We start from the raw sequence: 26,965 nt of genomic DNA, 5'->3' as shown, positions 1-26,965 counted from the left end.
GGGCGCGGGGCAGCACCGGGCACCCGCCCTGCGCCAGCGCCGGGGGGTGCTTCCCCGCCGGGTTTTCCTGCGCTGTCGTGGTTGGTTGTTTCTCGTCGGGATGTGCGTTTCCCGAAAGTGGAAGAGGCTCGGCCCGCTGGAGCTGGCGCTGGGTCCCGCCGAGCCGCCCGGTGACGGCCACCCACCCGCTCCCCTCGGCGGCCACTGGCCTCTCGGCTGGGCGCCCCTGCGGCTGCTTGTACAGGGGAGCCCACGGGTTTGAGATTCGGAGTAATCCTGCTCCAGCTCCGGAGCCGACTAGGCGGGGAACCTCCTTGACAAGAGCTGAGTTCAGTTATAAATTTGATGATGGAAAGGGGTTTCTAAAGCTCTACTAACCTCTCTTCATGACAGTGAAACGAGATATATCAAAAAAGACCCTTGTGGCTCGTAGTTGTGTAAGTCAGTCAGTCTTAAAATACTTTCTGCTGAACTAAACGTAAACAAAGTTTTCACGTTCCTCAGAGAGGTATTGGTGAGTGTCAGTCTGACAAGACTTGAGAGTTACGGGTAGCTGTTCGTAGGTGTCGTCACTTAAAATAAAATGGTCATCACGGTTTTCAGGATGAAGGGGTGAACGGCAGTGGAGGTTGCTAGTATTTAGGAGGGCAAAATGAATGCTGGCTTGGATATAATCGTAGCATAACACTAAGAGAATGAGGAGACCCTTTATTGGAAGGAAATTGATTTAAAGCTGATGTGGAATAAGGTGTGACTTGGTTTGTGTTACCCAAATGCTGTATCCTTTTCAGACATTTTATTGTGATGCACTCGGTGTACAGGGAAGAAACAAATTTTTATTTAGGTGGACATGATTGACTAAATGAGGTGTAGCTGGTGTTTCTAACGTTGTAAGAACAGATCTTCTGCATTTCAAAAAAATATTTCTGAAGAATTAAAATGGCCTATTCCTTTTCTGTCTGCAACCATTTTCAAAATGCTGTATCAGTAACAGCAGCTAATCAAGGCCTGAGTAACGTTTTACCTAAAATGGTATTTTGCTCTGTGTCTGCTAGAATAAAAGGCTTAATAAACATTAAGAAATGCTATAGTAGTTAAAAACATGTCTACAGTAGTACTGTGCTAAATATAAAATACCTCGTTATATTTTAAAAGAGATAACTAACACAAATGTGTGCATCTGACTTCCAGCCATTTTCTTGATGTTTCTTGAACAGCAATTGATATTTCTCACTGATTCGCTTTGAAGTCTTAAGGATTGTGGGTGTGATGCTGTTTTTTCTCACTTTATTCAGTAAATATAGGATTTGCTCTCTTTTCCTTACTTTATATTTGCTTTCACAAAGGTCTTATTTGCAACACTGTTCAACTTGAAGAAACTAATAATTGAGGTGTACTTCTGATTCCGTTGGTAGTATTTGTGATTTTGCAGTTAGGTTTTCCTCCTTAAAATTTGTTTCTTCCAGTCCCTTTTATCTTCTAGCGAAGGAGCTACGAACAGGAAAGTTGACAGTGCAGGGAAGAGTGAAACTGTTCATAAAGTGCTGACGTATGCTTAAATAAAGATACTTTGGGGTTTTTCAGATCTACTTTGTTCTTGAAGACATGCTTGTATGCATGCTCTTTCTGTAAGTGCATGTTGGCTGCTCAATAATGGTTGGTTTTATAATCATCACCAATACGTCTGATGAGCTTAGGGGCATTCCATGTGTAACGATTCTGATTTTTTTATATTTTTTTTTCCTTGACCAAAAAAACCGTAGCAAACCATGGTGTGAAGGGAGATGCAGGGATGCAGTGCTTTTCCCAAACAGGCCCCCCTGCCAGTTGAAGTCTTAAGGTTTCCAGATTAGCCTTCCAAATTGGTAGTACACTGAGTCTTCCAGAAGTATAAGCTGCCAGGATGTTTGGGTTATATGTTCTCCAAAATGTAGATTCTGCAATATGGTGGTACGTGCTGTTAGATATGTGTTCAATTCAGGATGATTTTAATTAGCACACACGATATTATGTGCCCTCAGTGGTGCCCTAGTTCTCTCTGGTCTGTCTCCCTGCTAACAAGATCAGAGTTGGTTTAACTGTAGAAGTCTGAGAAGGCATATGCTTGAGGTGTGTTGAGGTTGAATTTTATTGTTTAATTGTATGTATGTAAATACTGTTTGTGAGTGAGGTGAGTCATTGAGAGGTTTTTTTCTTAACTACATGGGGTTAAACTCTTAAATGTTTCAACTTTTTTTGTTACATTCTACATCCAGAATTTAAATCAAAACTTTGTTGCCATGATGCAAGGGCCCACATCATGTCTAAGCTCTGAATATCTTTCTTAAAATTTTCCACTCCTATTGTTCTTCAGTAGTTTAACCGGGGTTAAACCACAACACTTTAGTTACCAGAGCAATGGAAACACTTTCCAAGGCAGGAGGGGGGGGGGATGGGGGAGGGGAAGGGAGAAAGTAGGAGGGGGATACAGAAATATAGCTTTATATAGAATATTTGTGTTACTTAGTCTCAATTTTCATATTATACAAATGAGTCAATAATGAGTTGTAGTTACTTTGTCATCTTGTATGATACGTTTGTGTCGTACTTTGCACATTCCTGGCTCTTCTGCTGTCACGCAAAATGTGCCTGTCAGGCTACAGCCTTGGAGATTGGAGGTTTGTGAATGGTCCTTTGACTTTTCTCCTCAAGACTTTGATCGTGCTGATGGCTGGACTGATTCAGACAGGAAGGTCTTCCAGCCTGGTGTCCTGTGGCCAATGGTTGCACAAGAAGTAGGATAAAAGTGCAGTGCATGTGTATTTATAATTTATTAGACTTTTTATTCTTTTCTTGGGGGACTCTTGGCACAAAAGTCATTCTGTCTTTGTCTTGAGTACCTGGCATAGCTAAATACTTTCAGGAAACTTTGCTACCCATTATAAGAAGTGAACCAGCAACCTTTGTCTCAGATGATCCTTTTGGTTATTCTAGGATGTGTTTTGAATTTGCCAAAACACAGATTGGTCTTCAGCAACTTTAGGCAGGGCAGGTCCTTGGCCTTTACATTTTTAGCAACTTGAAATTTTTTGTTAGGCTCTGTAGCTGTGTTTGGAAAATTTCTAAAAGGGTCAACAAGTCATAATCCTGCTGTGGTCCCTAGTGAGGATCAGCTTTTCACTCTTAACATGGGATCATTCTTTTTACAACGGGAATGCGTTATGTAAGGTTACGTTGCTTGGTTTGCTTCCTGAGTGGAAACTTCTGCTTTTGCACAGTTCTACATGGAAAGTAAAATGCAGTTGAGTCAGCTCATTTTCACACTTCAGTAGCTCCTAAAGCAAAACTTATCTTGGAGTATCTCCTGTGCATTTTGCTAGTAGTTTCAGTGCAGCGTGCAGGAATAAGAATCACTAATTTAGCAGTCTCTAAGTATCTTAACTTGCTGTTCAAGTAGTGCTGTCTGGTAAAACTGGAATGGGTTTGTCATTCTAAATAATAAACCTTATTCTTTGCATTCCTTTCAACTTTTTGTTTAAACTGGTTTCTACAAGAGTAAAGTTAAATGTTTTAGCTGATAGCATTTCTGACTTACACACTGCAAAGGCTTGCTGACTCTGAAGCAAAATCTATCATATTTATTTTTTTAATCCAAGATGATATCAGTATTTGGCAGGAAGTTGCCCACACGAGAGAGTGCTGTATATGAGAGCTGAAACAATTTGTTGATTTTACAGAAGTAACTTTTCCTTAGCCTACATCTTGCAAAATAGGGCAGTACTCCGGCAATCAAGCACGTGTATGCTGACCTTTGAACACTTTGATGAAAATCCTTTGACAAGCAAAATTATCAACTTCCCTTTTGCAGTGAAATTTCCATGCCTGTAATGTGTGATGGAAATAGTTTTTGTGTACTCAAGTCAAATTATGCCTCGCTGAATATTTCTGCTCTTCCTCCCCATGGTTACTTGTATGATCGACAAAGATTGATTGTTGGTTTGTTGATTAATTATTTTTTTACATCCTCCTGTGAAGCTTCAGCATTCCCTATCCTCATTTGATTAAATTCTTTTGGGTTTCTCCAGAGCTGTAGAAGACGACACACATCAATGACAGATGAGCAAAGGGAGGGAAGAGTCAGGAAGGTGTTGTCAGTAGTACTTTATTAATAGTTGTTATAATAAACAAATTGTAAGTCAGAGTGACTGAGACTAGTTTAAGTGTCTCAGCTGGCACCATTCTTCATATGTACAGAATGGAAGTGCATGTTCAAGGCTTGTAGGATCTGGGACTTGTCTCTTCAGTACAGGGCGAGAAGGAGACCAAGGGTTTAGATGGGAATAGGGGCAGACAGCGTTATGGAGGCAAATGTGAAACTGAAAGAATGATTCTGTTTTCGTGATGGGTGGTCAGCAAGATGTTATCCTGATGTTGATCAGAAAGCCTTGTGGTTGGAGACATTGTAGGTTAACAGCATTGAAGTTGTACCTCTTGTGACCTTAAATTTGATACTAACAGCTAGCTGGTAACAAGAGACATCTTGGACTTTGATTTTCATCCACTGATAAGATTGCATTATCCTACTGTATTCTGCAACAGGCCAGCAATGGAAGTAAAATGGTTTGGCTTTTATTAAAAATGCTGTTGCGGCTTTCTTGCTGCGTGTTACTCTGAAACAGCGTGACAGATGTCTGACTGTTGTGTGCCTATTCCTAATTGGCAGATGGAGGTTGTGTGTTATCTGGTTATTTGAGTGACAGGATGGCAGCTTAGAGCTGCTGTTGTTACTTGGTTTGAATGCAAAGTTAAGAACATAGACTAACATTGAGTATAGGAACAAATGTATTGATTGATTGATACAGGCTCTGAGAGAGGTATTGAAGGCATATAGCTTTGGGGAATTTTTTATTTACTTTTTGGAAGGATTTCCTAGTTCTTGTACAATAGGGCATCTTCCAGTTGAAATTCATTTTGAAATTACTTATTTCAAAATTTAACTGAAACTTGTAATAGGTGATGAAGAATACACGCAGTATTTATAGTGGTCATTTATTTGATTTTTTTTTTTTTTTTTTTTTTGGTAATACAAATTAGGTGCATGTTTATAATTGAAAGGATATTTTGTTGCTTCTTATCTGTAACTGGATGCTATGGTAGCAGAAATGCCCTGTCCGTCAAGCTGACTATAGATGCATAAAATAGATTTGATCTTTTTCTAATGTGAATGAACGATGAATAATAGTTACTTCAACAGAGTTGCATTGTGTAAGACTCTTGTACAAGCAGAGTTGATCCAGAGGCCTTTAGTACTGGACTTGCCACTCAGTAAGTCAGCCACTTGCTGTCCCAACAGGGGTTGCAGTGGGTTGTAATGTAGTGCCTCTTAAAGAGGTTTTAGCCAGTAATTGCATGTAATATCAGTTTAATCTTGTGGTTTATAGTAAGCTTTCCTCTGAAATGTAAGCTATGACACTTTTGGTAAGATTGTACACTGTTTTAAAGGCAACTAAAGTACTGCATGTTTCAGAAGACTTCTCTTTTGCTAGGGAGAACAAGCAGTCGACCAAGTTTAAGATGATGTGTATTAGTTTTGCTGCTGCTGTGCAGGCTGTACTGCTTTGCACACCAGAGGAAAACTGATGCTGAATGTCGGTGGCATTCTCTTATATGTAGGGTAACATCTAAGAATGCATAAAGCAGACTGGTCACTAATAAGAGTCTGGCACCAAATCTGGAACTTGGGAAGAACAGGTTGAGTTTAAGAAATTGGGCAAAGCTAAAGTGGCTGCCAGCCAGGGAACACACACACTGCTCCCTGCCTCCCCCCAGCAAAATCCTCCTTTCTTTCATCTGCCAGAGAGAAATAGCTCTCCTTTACTGAAACAAAATATGTTGTCTGTATGGTGTGATTTCTGATGGGATTAGAGATGAAATGAGGTATCTATGTCAATCCCAGCATGGAAGGAGGGAGGAAGATGCAGTAAATCAGAGTAACTGCTGGCTGGAAGAGCTTCTCGGAAGTGACTAGAGAGAACCTGGAATATGCAATGCAAGAAAAGGAGATGAAGTGGCCATTAAGAGAACCTCATGTAATGTAGGAAAAGAAAACTGTGATGTGCCAGAAAGACAAGTATAGCCTTCACTAATAAGTTACATAGTTTTGTCTGTTAATTTACGTAGTAAAGTGGTATCTTCCTTTCTCACTGGAGAGTCATAGAGGTTCATCTGGACCAAAAATTACTGAACAAAACCAAATCTAACTGTTTTGGCTTGTTCTTATCATCACAACTGAAGCATAGTATATGAATAGTGAACAACAACCTAGAAGTCCTGGTGGCAAGGTAGTATTGGTCACATAGGATTTTTTTTAATAAAGCACTTTTTCAATCTTTTGGATGCCTAAGTTGCTAACTTTTAGATGAAGCAAGCTTTTCTTTTCCTGACAGCAATATTCAATTGGAGTTATCTTGGTTAAAGACAGCATTTTCTATGTTTTCTGTGTCTAGAAACATACCTGTATGCAAGAAGGAGATTCAGGATTGTCTTTTCTTCTTCCACTTTCAATTTTTTTTGGGCCTTACCTATTACATGATGCTTTTCATAAGGACTAATGGTACATCATCTCAAATTAAGCACTGGGCTTCTGAAAGAATAATCAAATGTTTGTATTCCAAAGCCAGCTTCTAAATGGGAAAATCTGGTGTTCTTACCCATTAAAACATGTGGCAAGGGTTTTTCTATGTGTGTGTGTGCAGCAGAAAGCCATGTGCTGCACATCCCAGAGACCTGAGGGAAGGAAAGAAGACCTTCAAAGTAGATGACGGATGCATGCATCTCCCATTGTTGCATGACAGGTTAAGTGAGTGTGGGGCTGGGTCCTTGGGAGATCACTGCAGCCATTTCTGTTCCTTATCCAGTCATAGTTGGAGTGTGAAATGCACAGCAATTCCTGTCCTAGCATGGAGCCACAGCTGCTGAGGTGATACCCTGATGTCGAATCCAAGCTGGAGCTGCTTGCAAGCTACTTGTGGGCCACCTTTTGGTCCTTATTAACCGGGGCTTTAGTGATTGGTTCAGCAGAGTCTGTGGTCTGCTACTCAATGGAGGAGGGCTGTGACTCTACCTCTTCTCTAAGTTATGCCAGATGATGGTAAGCTCAAGTATGGAACTCTCCCAGATGAAAGCAAAACTGATCAAAAGAGAAGAGGATTCAGTCATCACTTTTTAGTGGCAGCACCTACCCTAGTTTCAGCTGGCTGTGGAACTGCAGCCTGGAGTCTCTTGGCTGATTTTAACATCTGCTGCTCTCCACTTGCACGTTGGCTTGAAAGGAGTATGTTCTCAGAGCAGCTAAGTTAGTGCATTCCTCTTAGAGACAGTCAGTCTATAAATAATCCTTAGAATAAACAAACTTTGCTGTCTGTATCAGTAGTGCAATTTTAATCTATTTCAAAATTATTTTAGCTGAAACTGTTTTACCACCAAATGTAGCTTGTTTTACATTCAAAATAGAAGGAGAGATAGACATAGGTTAATTTCTGTGCACTTTCATAGAGCTGTAGTACCTGGGTTGTAAACTCTAAAATACATTCTGCAGGGACCCAGAACCTTTTACATTTGGTCTCTTGTGACAGTTGGTAATTTTATTCATGTCAAGCAGTAGTAAGTTTCTGCTGTTGTGTTGTTTTATAGTCTTTAAATTTGGATTGAGTGTTTTTGGTGTTTAAAATCATGCGACTCAAAGGCTGCTCAAAGCACTCTGTAAATTCTGAATCCAAAGTGCTGGATAGAGAATTTCACTTTGCAGGATCTCCTAGTGTTCGCATGGAAACACCGCGGTGCACGGTTGCAAAGCAGGGTCGTGGTGGCAGAACTCGTAGGAGCGCTGTTAGGAACAGGTGGCTGAAGAGCACTGGATTCTGATTATCGTATTCAGATTTGATTACACCACAGGTTTTTGAGCTGTCAAAACCCCAAATGTTTCAAAGTGTAGGTTGGTGTAATTCTGATGATTATAAGTTGTGTTCTGAATCCCTTGTTCTCTTTTAAGTAGAAAGTAGTTTGTCTTAAGAAAGGAAGTTTAGAGCGGTAGCTGTGCTGTAGTTGAGGAGACACGCTGAAGGAAGCTGCAGTTTGCTCAGCATTATGAGCATTGGTCTGAGCTTGATAGTAAGTTTCAAGGTCTTCTGAGCAGGAAACTACCTAATGTTATAAATGCACGTGGCACCTGCGTTCTTTATTGCCTTGCCTACTTTAGCTATTTGTATATATTTTGCCAGTGTGATGTGTTCAACTTTTAAGAACCTTACTGTATTACTATCTTTCAAGCTCCAAGACGCTGCTGTGGGTATCACCGTGTAGGACGCTGGTATTAGATTCTTTGTAGGGTGAATGACAAGATGAAGAAAGGCCGGTTAACCTGAAGGAGCTTGTTCAGCCCTCTCTGAGTTTAATGGTGTTTTGTGGGTTCTTAAAGGGCTGTCTGGAAGGAGTAGAAGCTTTGTCCCTTTAAGTTGCGAAAGGATGAATAAAACTGGTTGCACTTGTGTGTCATTCTAAAGCAAATTTATCTTACAACTTTTAAAAAATGTTGACCTTAACCCTGGTGTGTTGCTTCATGTTAATCTGCTATATTTTTGAATGGTTGCAATAAAAGACTACTGCGTCTTTAATCTACGTAGTGATACAAGACATTGCTGAGATCATCTGAAAATGCCTTGCAGATGTTGCTAGGGACTAAAGCCAAATGTTCAAGTTCAAAATGATTAGACTTCGTTCCTTTGCATGAGGCTGTATGACACACTGGTGTGTTGCAAGTGTTCCCCACCCAGTCTTTTACGCTGATCTTTTTTCCTACTTGGTAATTTCTTATGTTTACTGAAATCCTTCGAGAAAGGATCTAATATAAAAGCAAATTTCTGAGGCTTCATTTATCTGCCTGTAGAGATTGAGACAGTAAACGGATGAAGCACAAGAAAATATTCCCTTAAAAGCACCATTAAAAAAATAGTTGTGTATTTAATCAAAAACCTGCAACAACTACTGCTGAGTACCAGAAAAAAAAAATAATCCCTGGGTAAGCTCCTGGGGAAAATCTACAGGAACAAATTGATGTCCCTCAGCCATTGGATGCGTACGGGCAAGAACAAGTTTCTGGAAGAGTGTTGTTCTGTTGGTCTGTCTGTGCTTGGAACCTGCATGGAAGATGTTGAAACTCTTCAGCTCTACTCGTGTGTGTGAACAGGGCTGGTAACTGCACGTCTGTCGTCTCTCGGGGAGCAACGTGTGTGAGGGAGCACTTGGGGTCCGTCAGTACCAACTGCTGTGCTACAGGACTAGTACTGCTCACTAGTTTTGGTGTTCATCTATGCAACTTAGTCACTTGCAGTTCACCAGAAGCAAAGTCTATAGGGAGAAGTATTTTCTAAGTAATCCTCTCCTGGAATTCAACAAACTGAAGGTGAAGCATGTTGATTTTCAGTCATGTGCCTCTTCTCACTTCCTTTTTTTGAAGGTAATTTACAAATCTGCCCGCTCATTTCTAAGTTACTTTTAATTTGGCCTTAATTCAGTGGCTTCAGGAAAATATTTTCCTTTCCTTTTGTATATCTTGAAGACTCTTGCGTGCTGTCTCTTGCAGTAAAGAAGTTGCAAAATTTTCTCCCTCTTCAGCTCTGTCCCTTGAAAAAAAGATCACACACACATAACCCTCCCAAACATACATATAAACACAGTAGGACAGGAAGGACCAATGCTGTGAAGTTGGAGCAAGCTCAGCTTGGAAGCTGGTGCATAAACTCCAGTTGTTCTGATGCTCTATTGCTCAAGAAGGGCAACAAGACTTTGTACCTTGACTCCTCTCCCCATCTTGCAATGAATGCCATTTTATTGTGATCTATGTCCAATAGTGATAAGTACCACAAAGTTTCTGTTTATCGGGGAATCCCACTGGAAAAATGTTTTATTCCCATTAAATTTTATTTCTTCCATTCTTACTTTAAAAGGGGATGGTAAGGTTTAGATAAGTGGAAGAAAACTTCTTTAAGAGGGTGAGGTTTTTATTATGTGCAAGGCATGCGAACCAGATCTTTAATTTTCAGTTTAATAAACAAGATGTGATACTGTGGTGCATCTTTACCATTCTGTGATAGATGGGTCTAAAATTCCCTTGGCTTTTATATTTTAAAAAGAAATAAAAAAAACCCCAACCAACCAACCAAAGCCCCACTAAACCATTTAAAATGCTAGTACATTGAGTACTTTTTTTTTTTAATAGAGTATTGCTTTGCCATAGATGGAGAAAAACTGTGTTGTGGTAAATATACAGGCTAGTGTATGCTATCAGCGATTGGCATTTGTTTATATCCTGAAAGGGGTTCATTTCCTGGCTGATTTCTTGCTACAACTGCACCAGAAAAATATTATTAAATATATGGACTCTATGAACTTAGTGAAATCGGAAAACTATTAGATCAAGTGGAGTTAAAATCAACAGCAATTGTTATCTGATCATCCAGCTCTCTTACGTGTAAGGTCCAGCTGCTGTAAACTAATGTTGAGCCACATGAAAATTTAACTTAAAATACTGGTTAACTGTGTAATACAGGTAAATATGAAGAATTCTGACATTTTCTTGCTGGTGGCTACGAAGTGAATTTTTTTTTTTAACATTAATTTATAAGTGCTTCTTTTCTGACTGTCTTTCACTACTTTTATCATTCAAAACCATGGCCCTTCCAGTCTGTCCTTGCTAAGCAGACTGAAGACCAGAGAAACCTTTACCTTCCTGATGTTTTTGCTGGTACTGTGTTGTAAGTTTGCCTCCTCCAGCTGGAATACTTTGGTTTGGTTTCTCTGTGCTATACTATTTTCTGCAACAGAAATTTTGTTTAAAGGAAGAGATGACAATCTGTAAGTCTGAGCAGTGGTACTGTGTAGGGAAAAGCTGCAGCGGAGACATGGCTGGGACTGATTCTGTGGCAGGGCAAAACCTGAGATACAAGCTCTGATGATACAGGGTTAAAATCACAGATGAGGGGAGAACAAAAGAGTAACAGTGATGCCTTGAGAGTAAGTTACTGTTCTAAAAACTAAAGGAGCACAATTAACTGTTTCAGCATCTCTGCTTAGTTTGTCTTTTGTAAGAATTGTGTCAGACTAGTTTTGTGAAGGTTCATAGTAGAAAACCATCCGTACTAAAGCTGGAAAAGGAACCTCTCAATATGTACTACTGTAATGCAGCTCTTTGGAACGTTTCCCGGTGTCTCTTTAAAATGATGGCATCACAGTTTAATTATGGGTAAAATCTGCCTAGTTTGGCTGGAATAAGAAGGAATGTGTAAGTAGGAGTGGAGTGGTGAAAGAAGGAGTATTGGCAGTATTGGTGTATGAGATGGACATGACTTTTTGGCTTAAATCAAGAGGCCTAGGTGAGGCTGGTCTCCTTGGCCTCTGGTATTTGGCAGGGTGGTGTTGGACAATGGCATTCCCTAGCATTTGAATTTTATTAGCTTTGAGTAGTGATACAAGGTAAATACAGCAGTGTGCAGCTCTCGTGGTTTTATGTGCAAGTCTTTTTGTGGCACTAAAGACACTGACTTTTTCTTAGTGTGCAGACTTCTCTGTGCAATGTGTTCTTTGACAGAGTTTTGTTGGAAGCTGTGGGAGAAAATACTCTCAGTAAAATGAGGAGAGAGAAGATGTGTCCCTGGCCGATAGTTACCAAAGATCTGAAAAGGTTTTTGAAGACCAATAAGCCCTCAGCTGCTTTTACCACATGCTGCAAGGGAAATGCAAGCAATTGCAGTCCTAATCAGTGGATGGTTTGGGTCTCAACTTGGGCCTCGTCCTTGCAGACTGAGTTTGTGATTCCTGCAACAGATGCTCCCGTGTCCCGTGTCATTCAATATGAACTGACTGGTTTGGTGGACACCAGCGTGTCAGACTTTTGTGTGGCAGCTCCTCTTTAGCAGTTAAAAATAATTACCCTGTTAATCTTTGCGTTCTAAGAATTAATCTGGGTCTGTGTTTTCTAAAAGCATCTAAAACTTGACTTCAGTTGGACACCCAAATGTCTGGGCTTTTTCTCCATACTGGAGAGAACAGCATTGCACATTGCATTTTGAAACTGTGAAAGCTGTGTGATCCTTTACAGTCAAACTTTCTGATTTGCAAATGACTCTTCTTTATTAGACCCGAGTATCTTTTCAAACTCTGGTATCCCAGTTTGTGGCTGTGCAAAATAAGAATTCATCAATAAAGGAAACTCTCTCTCGAGAATTACTTCTGAAATGCTATAGTCATTGGAGTGTTTTACATGGTGTAATTTAAATTTAACTGTAACCAAAGCATTGCTCGTACTTGGCCGTGCAAGCGTAGTTGGCAGGAAGTGGTAGCACATGTCGCCAGGCTTGCTCTGCGAACTCTTGCAGCTCACCACTTCCTGCTACTGAAGAGAGAGAACAAAAGAAGCACTAGTTTCTAGCTCATTTTAGCCTCCAAAAAGTTGCAGTTGCATTTGTTAAGCTTCTTAGTGTCCAACGGAGGTATTTATGGCCTTCCCCTTTGTATTGTTCTTTTAGCTTTGAAATATTTGAGAATTTTGGTGAAGATCCTACTAGAAATCTTAAGTTCTGAGAAGATATTTTTTGTGCAGATCCCGAGTTTTAGAAATGATTAAAGGAGTGGTCGTATAAATCTTTTTGGTGCTGCGAGGGAAACGAGTAACCACAAGAAACCAGTCTGTGCGAGCCATGGATTGGTGCACATAGATATCTAACTGCAGCTTAACCTTGCTTTCTCAGAACACCATCCCTACGGGAGCCTTTCACTGTTTATGCTGCTGTGTCTTTGCAGCAGTAGCTGACAGTACATACAGAAGTATTTTTAACCATGGTAGTCTCTGAATCTAGTTTTCCCGATGGTTGTCATACTTTATTCTAAGACTTCAGACCTAGACACAAAGGAGCTTTTAAACCTGCTTTAATCTGCTGTTGTCCATGATACAATGCCCTTTCCAGGAAAATCTGTATTTGTGCATTATAACCTTTGAGGCCAAAAGAAGATTTATTCAGAGCAAAGGTCAGGTCATTCCAGACCTGAGTGCAATTACCTGCAATTTCAGCAGGTATTGTGCCTGGTTAGGAGGAAAATCTTTACAAGAGAGACACAAAATCCTTATCAAATTTAGAATGGGAACACTTGCCAAACTTCTGTTACATATACTAAGCATTTTTTAAAGTGCACATCATTTGTACATCATTTTTAGGTGAATGCAAATTTATGAAAGTATCTTTCTGCCTGTAAATCTACTACTGAATCTTGGGAACTTGGAATTGTAGCAGTAGTCATAGCATTTTAAATTAATGCAATTAATTTCATATGCAGTTAAAAGTGCTGATGTGATATTTCTGCTCATAATTTGTATTCTAACTAATGGGCTGAACTACATATCCATAGCATATCAAGATTAAGTGGCTGAAACTTGGTATTTTCGGTATATTAAAGTATTAATATCGCATGCAAGAAGAATGAAAGTTAAACAGTTAATGAATGTCCATATTTCATATTCAAATGCTACTGTAGTATATTAAAAAATTCCATAGCTTCCTGTTTAATTCTTAAGGCTAGAAACAGCATTTTCCCATTTAAGATACTCTTGCTAATTGTCACTTAAATTATATCTGAGGAAAGAAGAAATAAAATAACCTACCCTGCCTCCCCAAATCTTTTACAAATTATGATTAAATATTAAGTAGCTATTTAAGATGCCATGAAGAAACAATGGGCTGTTAGTTAAAAAAGATATTAATCAGGGTGTATAGGGGTGGCTATCCTGGGATTCAAAAATCTGGCCATCCTGCAGTGGGGCTTGAGCAATCTCACTTTGAGCTGTGTTATAGTAGAGGTTTGGAGATGAGGAAGTTAAAATAGTCAAGGGTAAAGGCCAGTCTGTTTGGAAGTCTTGGCTTTGATTCATAGATCTTCTCATCCCTCTAAACCTTAAAAGACATTATTAAGGCTTTCTGAATGAATTCTGTTATTTTTTTTTTTTTTTTTTTTTTTACCCATGGCTTAAAATCTGTCTTTAAAATCAGTCTGAGAACTGATGGGTACCATGTGTAAGTGCAAGGGCCAGGGGGGAAAGGAGAGAAGTGTTTCCTTGGTACCTTTTGCAGCTTCCTAGGAAATCTAAATTGCTCCTAACCTGGTGTTCTTGTAAAAGTCCCACGTGTGATCTACTTCAGCCGCCTTCAGTAACTATCTGTATAGCTTTTATTTCTTGTGATGCTTTACCATTTACTGTGGTGTCTGATTAAATTGCATTAAACATCAGTTTTCAGAAGTAAATGCCAGTTTTGAGAAGGAACTAAGGGGTCATAGAATTCACTTGAACTGCAGGGGCTACTCAACAGTTGAGAAAAATATACACTCAAGCTGGTGAACTAATCAGTGTAAAATGAAAGAATTTTGAGATTAAATCTTCGAATCTTGACTAACTCTAGCAGTAAGTCTGAGTTTGGTGTGTTTTCATTGTGCAGAATAATTTATCCTTGACATGTTGGATGCAGCTGAAAACCTTTGTGCATACTCAGCACTTCCTAGTGTTTGGAAGAAATGACAACTTCAGAATAGTTCTTTTGCCAAAATTTGCTCTTACCAAATTGTCAAAAGGAAACTGAATGCTTCTTTTTCATTTATTGCAAAACTTAGAGTATCTCTTTCTCTGGCAGGAATCGACTTCAAGATCAGAACAATAGAATTAGATGGAAAGAAAATCAAGCTACAGATATGGTAAGTATTCCAGAGTAATTAAAGTTTTCAATGCGTATTGAATTAATCTTTGAGCAGAAATGCTTCATAGCTGTTGAGCCTGGCTGTACCAGAAGTTTCATCCCTTTTCTTCATTGACTGTCCATAAGGTTTATGCTCTCTTAGCTTGCTCTTGGAGTGGTTCTGCTTCAGTAGCACAGGAAATAACGTTCACATGTGAATGTTGCAACAACTTCCTTTTTTGTCAAAAGCTTAAATGCACTTTTAGCTGTTCCGCACAGAAGAGAAATATTACCTCCATAGCTGTAAAGTAAAATATGCAACCTAATAAAATGTAATCTCTTCTGATACGTTGGTACCAGATTGTAGTCACAGGTGAGTGATAACGCTCCCATTCCTTGCACGGTAGGTTAGTAGAGCCTGACCCTCCTGATAGCAATAAATGAGTATGTTTGGAGTAGAATTGTTACGTGTGCTGAACTCTTAAAATGCTACTGGTGAATGTAAGGCTCTTGCTGATTTCTCAAGTTCTAGAGAAGATAGTTGTGATATTTGCGTGCGAGCCAGAATTCTTGTGACTAAGGAAGTGAAGTGCCAGAAATGGTTGGTACAAACTTTCTGTCTGTAATTAAGTCAAAAAGCTGGTGGTTGTCAGGCCTTTAGGGTCCAGCTCCCTCAAGGTGTGACTAGTAGCCAAACTCTTTGGTTTGCTCACAGACAGGTACTGCTTTCAGGTCGTGTATGGTAAAATATCAGCACACTAAGGTATAATGGCTGATTTTAATACGTGAAGCAGTAGGTGAAAATGCGCTGTCCTAAAATATTGTACTGCTGCATGTTTTAATTTTTGCTTAATGCAGGACTCGGATGCATCAGAGCTGCCTTTTAGTTGTTCTAGGGAAGGCTGTGTAGTGCTATTATTGCATCCCTGAAATGTCAATGTGGTTGTGGCATGTTTATGGTGCTGCTATAACCACTGAGGTGAGTAGGGTGGCTTGGGAGCAAGGAAGATGTTGAGGGCTGAAGGAACATGTGCAAACAGCTTCTAAATAGTATTTTTTCTTAATGAGTATCAGTACATTGTTATTCTATTTAGAAAGACATCTCTAAGTACAGAAAGGTGTAAAGATCACCTCCAACAAATACTTGTTTTTGCTGAATTTTAGGGATACAGCAGGCCAGGAGAGATTCCGCACGATCACAACAGCTTACTACAGAGGAGCCATGGTAAGTGCTCTCACTTCAAAAAAAAAAAATTAGTCATAACTAGTGTAACTGGTTTGTTCTTCCTAAGGTTAGATCATGTAAGTCTTTAACTGGAGGACTGGATAATTGTGGCTTGAGATGCGGGGAATAAATTTTGTGGTTTGATTTGGGTTTTTTTGTTTTTCGTTTTTTGAACCTGCTGGTGCTTTGTCTAGTCCTGTTTTTGTGATGAAACTTCATGCCCTATTGTCTTTTTTAATATAATTAAAATGTCTGCAGATTATAACAGGCTTATGTTGCCAAGCTTTAATCAGACAAGGTTTTTTAATGCAATGTACACCTTTAAACAATTGAAATGTTTGAAAAAAAGATAATGAATTATTTTAGTTTTAAAAGTTCATTTCACTGAATTGCTCTCTCTTCGACCAGTGGGGAATGTAAAATCTGGGCTATAAATAGTCACCTACAAAAGCTACTGTTACTTTTTTCTCCATTAAGAATCACTTAAAGTCCAATAACTGACTTTGAGCCTGCACTCTTTGTGGTACAACTTCTTGTAGTGGTTCTTAGTGCTACAATACTTTATGTGGGACACTGTTAATTTCAACTTGCTGATTACTAGCTATGCTGCTACCACATGTTCTTATCGCTTTGTCATATGTTGAATTTCTTGCAAATATAATCAAACCTACATGATGCATCAGAAGTGAATCAGTAGTGGTAGTTCATCTGACTAGATTTTCTTAATTTTACTTAGGGAATTATGCTGGTGTATGACATCACAAATGAAAAGTCTTTTGACAACATAAAAAACTGGATAAGAAACATAGAAGAGGTAGGTGCTTTGGGAAGTACTTCTTACTCGTTCCATCTTATGATTTCCCTGGGACAATAAATAATCAAGTAATTACTCACTTTCATTATAGTAGGCAACACATACGGCCAAATTAGACTATGCAGTGAATGCAACAGTGGTTATTAGTGGGGAGAATATTAGTTCATTCATCTGGGGATAAAAGGTAGAAAATCTAAGTATAAAAAGTAGCATAAAGTGTTTAAAAACTGCTCCTACTATATGATTTCTATTGTGTTTTTTTTTCCTTTTGGGTGTGTCTAAGGTAAGGGAAGGAGCAAGATCTTGGGGTGTCTACCTTTCACCAAGATGATGACAGATCTGTCTAATTGCAGTTGTTACTGTGTTGTGGTTTTATTCAATTAGAGATCTTTGACCTTTTCATTTGGTCTTGAGTAAGTGTCCTTCCTGCTAACTTATTGTAAATTATTTAATGGGACATGCTGTCAGGTAGGGATAGGTCATTATGAAGTTACAGGAGAAACCTTAGTTTTAGTAAAGCTGTAGTTAGGGAACAGAATCTTACTGGGGTTTTTTTCCTTAAACATAAAAGCTATTGGCTTTTCTTTAGTATTGTTTTTTGGCTCTTAAGCAAAATTCCTGTATTAGTGACCAATTTAATCCAATAGCGACAGGGCAAGAAAAGTTCTCTTGTTGAAGTTTTCTTGTTGAAGTCATTATTACTTAAAAAGTCTTTTATTAATAGTCCATTTTAAAAATGCAAATATATTGCATAATGATACTCCAACCAAATACCCCAAATGTTCATGTACCACTTGGAAGTAAAGTGTGTATCTTTACTTTTCTGGAACAGCCAAATGCCTGTGCACGTTGCAGCCTGGTACAGAGCTCATGGTACTGTATGTGGTCTGTAATAATACTCAAGCAAATTTAATCTAGGAGTATGTATTCCAGCCTATTTTAATATTTAAATGTTAAATTGCCTGTTTCAGAAGTCAGTTTCTTTCTCAGTAATGCCTTCACATTAGATAACTTTTAAAAAAGAAAATACTCGTTTGGGGATGAGTTTGACACATAAGTTTCTTTTAAATAGTGTTGTACTTTGTTTCTGAGAAATAACTTTTTCTTCATTCAGCATGCCTCTTCAGACGTAGAAAGAATGATCCTGGGTAACAAGTGTGATATGAATGAAAAAAGACAAGTCTCGAAAGAAAAAGGGGAGAAGGTAAGCTTTGGTGATTTACCTTACTTGAAAGCCTATTTTCTTAGGATTTTTGGCTGCTGGATATTTGGTATGTTTCAGGCATGTGAGAGATAATGGGCCTCAAACCTCTTGTTTCAGAAACTTTCATATATTATAGGATGCCAGGTTTGGGGTTTTTGTCTTTAAATAGCACTTGACTGTCTTCAAGTTTGCATAAACTTAATGGTACTGTTGTCTTGAGGGGAAGACCCTGTAAAGAATTTTGACCTTTGCTCTAGCATCAAGTATTCTAAATCTCAACATAAAGCTTTGTTATAGTTTGATCACGCTGTACTCACTCCACCATGGGGGTTACTTACTCTTGTCATAAGTACTGTTGTTGAAGCTTAAGTAATAAGTTGTTCTGCAGAACAAACAAGCAAGTAAGAATACTAGATAATCTATGATGTACACAGCTAAAGTAGCATGGGTACTGCCAACAGAACTTATGGCATGATTGTATGTACTTATCTACTTCATCATTGCATATCAATGAAGATTCTATCTTAGTGTTCTTTTAGGTCCTAAATAAGTCTTTTTGTGAGCAATTAATCTCTTTGTTGATTTTGAATTTACATGAGGGTATGACCTGTTCTAATATTTCTGTCTAATTGTCCGGTAACTTTAATGTTATTGCAAGAGAAAAGCAGAAAGGAAGCTTGTTTGGTTTGTATTGAAAGCTTGCTGGGTGTACAGCATCTCTTCTATTACGAACGTATGTGAAACATTCCAAACATTTTTACAAAGGAACTTCAAATACAATAATTAACTTTATCCTCTCTTCCAGTTAGCGATTGATTATGGAATCAAATTTTTGGAGACGAGTGCAAAATCCAGCATAAATGTGGAAGAGGTAAGAGATGGCTGTTAACTGAAGTGTGTTTCTGGAACTAGTACTCAGGAGGTGTCTTTCATGACCACTGGGCTTTCTGACCTGATCTGCTTCCTGAAGTCCCAACTGTGCTTCTGGATCACCAATTGTGTTGTATTTAGAGAGCTGCTGTAAAACCCAGCATTTCTTGTTTCCTGGAAATGTCTGGAATTGTTTTTTAAATGGATGTTAACAGAGTGGTTTACTGTTACTGTAGCAAACAGTTGCTTTAGACTTCTGTGCCTTGCTACTGAAATTGCAAGTGTAATGGGTGTAATTTTAGAACAATGCTTTGTGCAGGAAATTGGATTCAAGATCAGATTCAAGTGAAGCCACTTTCAGAATAACATGCTACTGTGTCTAGGAGCCTTTAGGTTACTACTAAATATGTCCTATGCAGATGAGAATGAAAATGTGTATGTTAACCTGAAACATCAGCATAGACTGTTGTAGGCTCATGGTAGAAGAGGAAGAAGGCTTATAATACTCTCTCTATGGACTTGCAATCTGTTTTCCTGCAAATATTTTTTTTTTTTGTGAAAAACACAAGATCCCTATTTATGAGAGCATCAAGAAATACAATCAGAAGGAAAAGTGGCTCTAATCCAGTCTGTCTTATCATGGGTCACTCTTGTCATTTCAGGGAGGGTTGGGGGAGGATCTCAATTTTATGAAAAGCCTGGACAATAAAATAATATGATATCAAAAAGCAGTTATATTAAGATTCATTCATTCAAATAAGGTAGACTTATTCTTAAATGTTGTTCCTGTACGTAATAATTTAAAAGCCTTTCCATGTCTATTGATGGGATACCATTTAAAAGTCTTCCAAACATGTACTTAATTTGGATCAAGCAGCTAACAAATTAATAGAAACTAGAGAGATTGTTACTTTAAAATAACGTGACTGATGCTGTGCCGGCAAAGCGTTCTTTTTTCTGATGGCAGGGTGGTTGTCACACAGTATGGTTAGACTGGACGTATTTGCATTGTGCTGTACCTGGGGTACTGCTTGACCTGGTTTTCACAGCGTCACTATGGTTCTTACAGCAGACAACAGAAGTGTGAACATTAGATAGCAATAGTCTCCTAGTAGAAAATTACCTACCTTCCTCATTAGTTCCTCCAGACAGTTGACTTGCACTGTCATGACATGCCCACCAATTTCATTTTAACTCCTGGAGGTCATTAAATGTACAATAGTTTGCACTTACTCCGAACCATTTGGCTCTCTGAATATTTTTTTTTAAGTTCAGAAGTGAAGAAAGCATTAAAAAAATGCAGCTGGGATAGGCATTCAGCAAGTAATGCTTTAGTCCTCTTTCCATCAAATGCTTAGCTTGTGGGAAATGACACATATTCTTGTGATCAGCAGTGAATTAATTTATTTTATTTGTTGTGATTTATTTGCATTAATTGAGTGTCTCTCTTTGGATATATTCCAAACACAATGTGAGAGGAAATGTTTGGTTTTATACATTCTGGAACTGTTGATTGTTGGTATCTCCGGGTAGCCTAAGATACTGCTTTTCTCTGCTTCTGGAGAATCACAGAATTTTTCTGCTACAGAAGTTTCTTTGCTCCTTCATACTTTGAAGTCTGAGATGCTGAGATTTGCCAGAATGATTTTTTTTTTTTTTATTTTATTATTTTTTAATAGGGATGTTGGAAGTGTAAATAACATTATAGGTAGCCCAGAGGCAAAACTTTGGAGGACAGAAGGCAAGCTAACCTTAATGTGAATTCCCAAGCATTGTCTCGCTGAGGGTTCCTAGTTGGGACGTACAATACAGTTTGGCCAAAAAAACCCCACCCAACTTTAAGTGTGTGCAGCCTTCTTTTCAGCAGAATTTTATTTTTTTATAGTTTTTTCTTATAAAGCATGTTTATTGCAGTTTATAAGTAAACAGCTGTTGTACATAAAATGCCTTGCAGCTCAAAGTGCTAGCAGTGGCCTGCAGAACACTGTTATTAATGTGTCTGGCTACTCCAAATCTATCTTGTCTTTAACGTGTCTTATGACTAACAGTTTTCTTTCTTTATTTCTACTCCTCACCAGGCATTTTTCACACTTGCACGGGACATTATGACAAAGCTCAACAGAAAAATGGTTTGTATTTCCAATTGGCATACAAACTAGATAGATTAAAATGACTGATGTAATAATTGGCTGAGTAGTAGCCCTGCCAGAAAACTCCTGGGGCTCTCAGTGGATGTTAGATCAAATTTGAGCAAACAGTGCTTTATCACATTTTATTACACATCCGTGTGTAATTGTTCTTTATTTTCCATGAACGTTAACATTGGGCAGCATGAAACCGATGTCTTCTTTTGAAAAATACCAGTGGGATCCTTGCTTTATTAAACATCAAATTATGTAGTCACTCCTTCAGCTAATGCTTGAGATCTGGGTTGTTGGATAAATATTTCTTTTTAAAATAAGCAGTTTTATTGAGTGATTAGCAGAGTCTGGATGATTGAGGAGCTCAAGTTGCAACAGACCTCTGCTCTGGTTATTGGTCTGCAAGGAGGGGGAGAAGTGGGGAAGGAAACTAGGAAGGCTTGACTAATTTTTTTTCTGCATTTTATGACGATGATACTCTTTTCTCTTTCAGAATGACAACAGTTCATCAGGGGCAGGTGGGCCAGTAAAAATAACAGAAAACCGATCTAAGAAGAGCAGCTTCTTTCGATGCACGCTACTTTGATGAACTTCTAATGATAGACTGCAGCACACTTAGAACCTTTTCTGCTTCTTTGAAAGCACAGGGTCACAAAGCCTCAGAAATAATACCACCAAGCTGCTGCTGAGAGCTCCATTGAACGTAGACTGCGATACACAAAATACCAAGTGGATTTTGCTCACTAAGCCTATTGACCTGTCAGGCTCTTCTTTCTCAGATATGGAAGCTATGAAGTGGAGACACAAATGCAAGAGTTAACTTGTTTTCCTTTTTTACTTTCTGTTTTATTGCCTGTTGCAAAAGCTGCTATGTTTCTTTTAACTTTGCACATCCATATTGGCCTCTTACTGCCTGTTACAGCACAATCTTACATTTGTATTTGCACAGTTTGACTTGTAAAAAAGATACCTAACAGATTTGTGCAGATTTTTCTTTCTTTATTTAAACAAATTTATTTTCAAGCAGAAGAGCCAGGGGAAAAATTAAGTCTCACTTCCATTATTTTCTATGCTGTATACTTGTGGCCATGACTGCAGTATGGATGTTGATGCTCTAGTGATGAGAATTTCTGTAACAATTGGCATTTAACAATTTGTATAGGTTTTGTTTCTTAGATGCACAAATCTGTTCATGCAGAAGCTACGGCTTCTATTCTGAATGTGGTATGTTGCTTTTCTTTCTTTGCCAGACTTAGCAAAGTTGTGTTTTGAGTTGCCAGTCACTGATTCACAGATGCACCTTTCAGTTATTTGAATAAACACAGTGTCTTTCCTCACTTAACTTCCCTTTATTAGCTCAAACTGTCTGCACCTTTTTTGTTTCTGATGAGGAAGTACGCTCTGGAGTTGAAATCATCGTCACAGATTGGCCTCATCACTATCACTTAAGTGGCTTGTGGAAGCTGAATGCATGAGTTTTGAGTAACCGCTTTGTGGATTCATTTGTTCAGAAATGACTGCTTCTAAAGGTGACTTCCATTTCTGCTGTAATTCTAAGGACAGTTTGTTCATGTCTGTAAGCATCGACCCTTGGCAACAGAGGTGTCCAAAAACTAGCACTTCCTGTGCAGTTCTAAAAGTTTGTCAAGTTCTGGCACTATGGAAACAGTCACATTAGGGCTGTAATGTACTATTAGTTAAGCAGTTAACGCTGAATGTGTGAAGCCCTCTTTGGTCTGCTCAAGCAGTTAAGTTATTTTTTCATCAAAAACTGGTACAGTGACCTAGACTGTTAGAAGCAGAGTTGAAACGTAGTTGCCTTTTTTACTCAACTGAGCATTGTATAACCTAGTCTTTGTTCTACTACTTTTTTATTGTCTTCTGGAAAAGTTCCTCGATGAGCAATGAAAACAGGTGCTTTAGTTCTGTTGATGTGCCAAATTTGGACCATTGTAAGCTTTAACTACAAGTTTGTGTCGAGCATGTTTGTTATTAGGGGATAGTGCATTCTGTCACTGTCAAAGTTACTGTCTGGCTTTAGTGCTTGCTTTTCCTTCACTGCGCTGTCGGGAGCTGTAAACAGCCAGTTGGGCACTCCCACAGGTAACCACTTTGTTTTGTGGTGTCAGGTACTGGATTTGTCATCGCTGGGTCTGTTGTAAATAATTTGAAAGTGAACGGGCCAATAGTGTTAGATTTAAAGACTTCTGATCTCGAAAGGTTTAGTGTTGGTAGCAGGTCCCATAAAGTTTTAAGTGGTTATCAGCCTGTCCCCACACGTAGTCTGATAGAAATAGTGATTGTAACTAGATGGCAAATCTCATAAACTGCTGTTGCTGCACTAAAACAGAAAAATCTTCATGGCAACAAGGTTTAGTGAAAAAAACAAAGCAACCCTAACTGCTCTGTTGTCTACCCTTGATGTTTTTCTTGGACAGGCTAAAGCAGTTATGTTTTCTGTATGGTTTAAAAAAGTGCTTCTATACAGAAAGTGTTGTGACACCAATTATGAATGTTGTTTATTTTCAGTAATTTACCTCTGACTTATTTGGTGTCGTAATACTTTGATTTTTATCTCAGGGGTTGTCTGCAAACCAAAACTGACATGTTCTGTGTTTGGCACCGTTTACAGAATGCTTTGTATTGTTTTTCCTGTCTTCGCTGTGTGGTTAAATGTTCATTCAATATTAGTCTCCATGAACTTCCCTTTGAAAGAGCCTGTAAGTAGTAGAGTCTATGAAGTGCTTCTTGAAGCAGCAGCGAATTTGGGGTATCTGCTCTGTAGGGGGGGGTGGGGAGGGCGGGGAGAAGAAAAACTTGCTATTTTCTTACATTTAGCTGTGCTAAACTGTACATAAATGTGAGGTAAGACCATAGGAAATTCACTTTATGCATGATAAAATAATGCAGTAAATATTTCACTTTGCTTAATGTTCATGTAAAGTTCATCTTTTTCTATTTGTAGAAGAATTTAATGCAATTTTGTTGTCCCCTGCTGAAACTGAAGAATTCTAATTTCATGTGGTCTTATGGATAAGGTAAAATGCAGATTTCTCTCTCTTTCTTTGTTGTTTTGCCCCTGCCCCTCTTCTCCAGCAGTATTAATAATGGCTGAGTGGCTGCACTTTATGGGTGTGCTAACTTGTGGTCAGTGTAGACCTCTTCTTGTGTACAGTCTGCTGTGTCAGACGTTGAAAAATGTGCTGTATCTCAGTGTGCAAATCAGCTGTGTTTTACTGGGAATTTTTTTAGCTATATTTTCCTTTAGATGAGCGGGTGGTGATAAATGGTATGTTCTGCCTACGCATCAGATGCTGGGTACTACAGGCTTTTCTAATATCACTATGATTGTTTTGTGCAGTCTCTGTTGCTACTTTGCTCAAGACTATATAATCCACATTTTGAAGGACTCTTAACTATACCTCAGTCAACTAGTTAGTATTCTAATGTCCATTAGAAAGGAAGTCATATAATTATTATTCATTAAGCAGCAAATGTATTTCTGTTTTGTTCCAGAAATTGCCATTAACCTTTCAGGAAAGGCAGACATTTTTTGGTGGATTTCGATAAAACAAAAATGCTACTTACACTGTTGAGTGTTATGAAGTCTCTCCCTCAGCCCCATGTCTGTGCACTGTAATCTGGACCAGTATTTGTCTAAATGGTTTAAAAAAATCCCCAAAAAATCCAGCCAAACAAAACCGAAACTGGTCTCAGTGCTTTGCAATTTTAGCTTTCAGTCCGTGCTCAGCAAAACATGCACAAGACGGTTTTGTTGAGTGTATATAGAATAATTGATTTATTATTACTGTCTGGAAGTTCTATTATTGCTAAAGCTTAAACCACTCGTGAAACTTCACACAGCTCACTTTGCCACTTGGGGGACAGTCTTAAAAGTGCTAATTGACTTTTCAGACCTGTAGTTCTTTTTACAGAAAGTATTTCCCTTTGTAAGTACATTTCCCACACTAGTCTGCTGAAGTCAAGAGAATTAGGTGGATCATTTTCACAAGTGAATAAAGGAGTCTTGAATATACATATCACATTAAAATATTGTGAATGGATAATGATTTGAAAGTACATGAATAATATGTAAAATGCATAAATGTGTTGTTTGTGAAAATGCATCTGTTTTTTGATTATCTATTAATGTAACGGAAATTTTGCAATGTTAAACTTCTTAAGGATTGGTCTGTAGGTGATAATAGGTCTTTTATTCTCCTCCATTCACTGCACTGCTTATGCCATTCTCATTCTTATAAATAAAACTTGTATTTCTTTCTTCCACAAAAGCAGGATTTCCATTGATTTTTCTTGGTTCTGGTAGATTTAAGTATTTTAGTGCATTCCTATGGCCTTACGAACATTTTTGCAAATAAAACTTCAATTACAGTTATTTTAATGCTATATAGCTACTAAATTCAGAATAAAAAGTATAGTCCTTGAGAAAATGCTTAATTTTGAAATAGAAGTGTTCTACTGTGTGTGTTTAAGCACATTTTATCTCTGGTATAAAGGTGTAATGTGAAAAGCTCCTGCAGATAAAAGTGAACTTGTCATGTGGTTAACTTGTAAACCTAATCATTAATTGTGTATTGATGTATATAGACAAAAAAAACAAACCTACCCCTTTAAAAAGCCCTTCACACTCCAGTGGTTTTATTATTCCATGTGAACTTTTTTACAACGTGTGTCTCAAATAAAAGTTACATAATGAAAAGTATTTGGAGTATTCTGTATGAAATATTCCACATAGTTTTTATACAGTTGGCATTTCTGCTCTGTTTTTGATACAGCTGTTGTGGAAAGGTGTCCAGCGGAGTTGCATCTGTAAAGCGTTGCTCAACTTCAGTGGCAAACCACGAGGGGTTTTGTATGGCTTTGCTTGGTCCTAAATGTGGACTGATTTCTCCTGAAACATCCTCTGTCCTGCAGTGATTGCTTAAATTTGTTATTTGAGTGACCTTCAGCTTCATAAGGAACCATTTTTTCAGATGTTGAGTGTCATGAAATACCTTTCCAAAGTAACTTCTGAGCAATGCCAGTAAAGATAACATGAGACACAATCTCCAATTTGATTAAGAATTATCTACTCAAGCTGCTAACATTTATTTTGTTGCTTTAAATCAGCCTTATGTGAAAGGTATGACTCTTAAGTAACCTGAGGCAGGTATATAATTAATTAATATAGCAAATATTGTTTGTCCAGCTGCCCTCAACACTGAATATTGAGGGATTTGGCAGAAATATTTGTTGGCTATTATATTAGAAATAGTTTTTGACTTTCAAATTATTGCAGTTTGGCAGTAACTCGCAATGGGTATGAAAATTAGCAACCTAAGGAAAGAATGGTTTTGTCTGCCCAAGACAAAAGCAGGTTAATGGTTGAGACACCCAAGAGGGGACCCTAAGGAGTAAATGGGAAACATGGATGACAAGTAGCTTCTAAAGTTCATGCTTTTTATGTGCTAATCTGATATGCTGTGTGTAGCTGAAAGGATGTGTTGTCTCTTTACCTTAAGGAACAGTCGCTAGAGTTACATTCTTGTTACATATTATTATTTGTTGGGTTTGGTTTTTGTTGTGGTTTTTTTTTTTTCAGACTGCTTCTGGCAGACAAGCTTTGCTGCTTTAGGACCAGCTGTTTAAACACTATCATGCAGATCCCCTTGATCTGAACTGGTTCTAGATGCTCAGCGGTCCTAAAATCACTTCTGCAAGTCCTTCAGTTCTCACAGAAGCTGGTGGTGTGCATCTGCATCCCAATAACATTTTAAATACTTTTGTATTCTCCATTTGTTGAGAGGAAATAGCAGTCATACACACAATGCTTTAAAATGGTGATTTATTACAGTTCCTGGATCTATTTTTGGTTGCAGACTAGCAGTTACTGTACAAATAGTGCGCACTTGTAGACCAGAGGCAAGCTGTTGGTACACATGTAGAATGTATCTAGCT

General features: G+C 38.3%; 1 protein-coding gene across 6 annotated transcripts in view; it reads left to right on the top strand.

Moving 5' to 3' along the window:
• Positions 1 to 26,965, top strand: part of RAB8B (RAB8B, member RAS oncogene family) — a 40,684-nt gene that overhangs the window by 12,419 nt on the left and 1,300 nt on the right. For 3 of the 6 annotated variants that reach the window (XM_014944392.1, XM_014944388.1, XM_014944387.1), the window contains 9 exons: positions 14,712 to 14,772; positions 15,918 to 15,978; positions 16,715 to 16,792; positions 17,907 to 17,996; positions 18,802 to 18,867; positions 20,945 to 20,995; positions 21,501 to 21,525; positions 21,655 to 21,822; positions 23,973 to 24,045. In XM_014944392.1, coding sequence (XP_014799878.1) covers positions 15,976 to 15,978; positions 16,715 to 16,792; positions 17,907 to 17,996; positions 18,802 to 18,867; positions 20,945 to 20,995; positions 21,501 to 21,525; positions 21,655 to 21,822; positions 23,973 to 24,022 — 531 coding nt within the window. In that variant the 5' untranslated portion in view covers positions 14,712 to 14,772; positions 15,918 to 15,975 and the 3' untranslated portion in view covers positions 24,023 to 24,045. Of the gene's footprint in view, positions 1 to 14,711; positions 14,773 to 15,917; positions 15,979 to 16,714; positions 16,793 to 17,906; positions 17,997 to 18,801; positions 18,868 to 20,944; positions 20,996 to 21,500; positions 25,731 to 26,965 lie in introns of those variants that run through there. The other 3 variants (XM_014944391.1, XM_014944390.1, XM_014944389.1) reach the window with 2 other exon arrangements.

This window comes from Calidris pugnax, unplaced genomic scaffold, assembly GCF_001431845.1.
Source record: "Calidris pugnax isolate Ruff unplaced genomic scaffold, ASM143184v1 scaffold70, whole genome shotgun sequence".
NCBI lineage: Eukaryota > Metazoa > Chordata > Aves > Charadriiformes > Scolopacidae > Calidris > Calidris pugnax.
The sequence above is the reverse complement of the archived record's forward strand: the minus strand, read 5'-3'. Positions and strand labels throughout refer to the sequence as shown.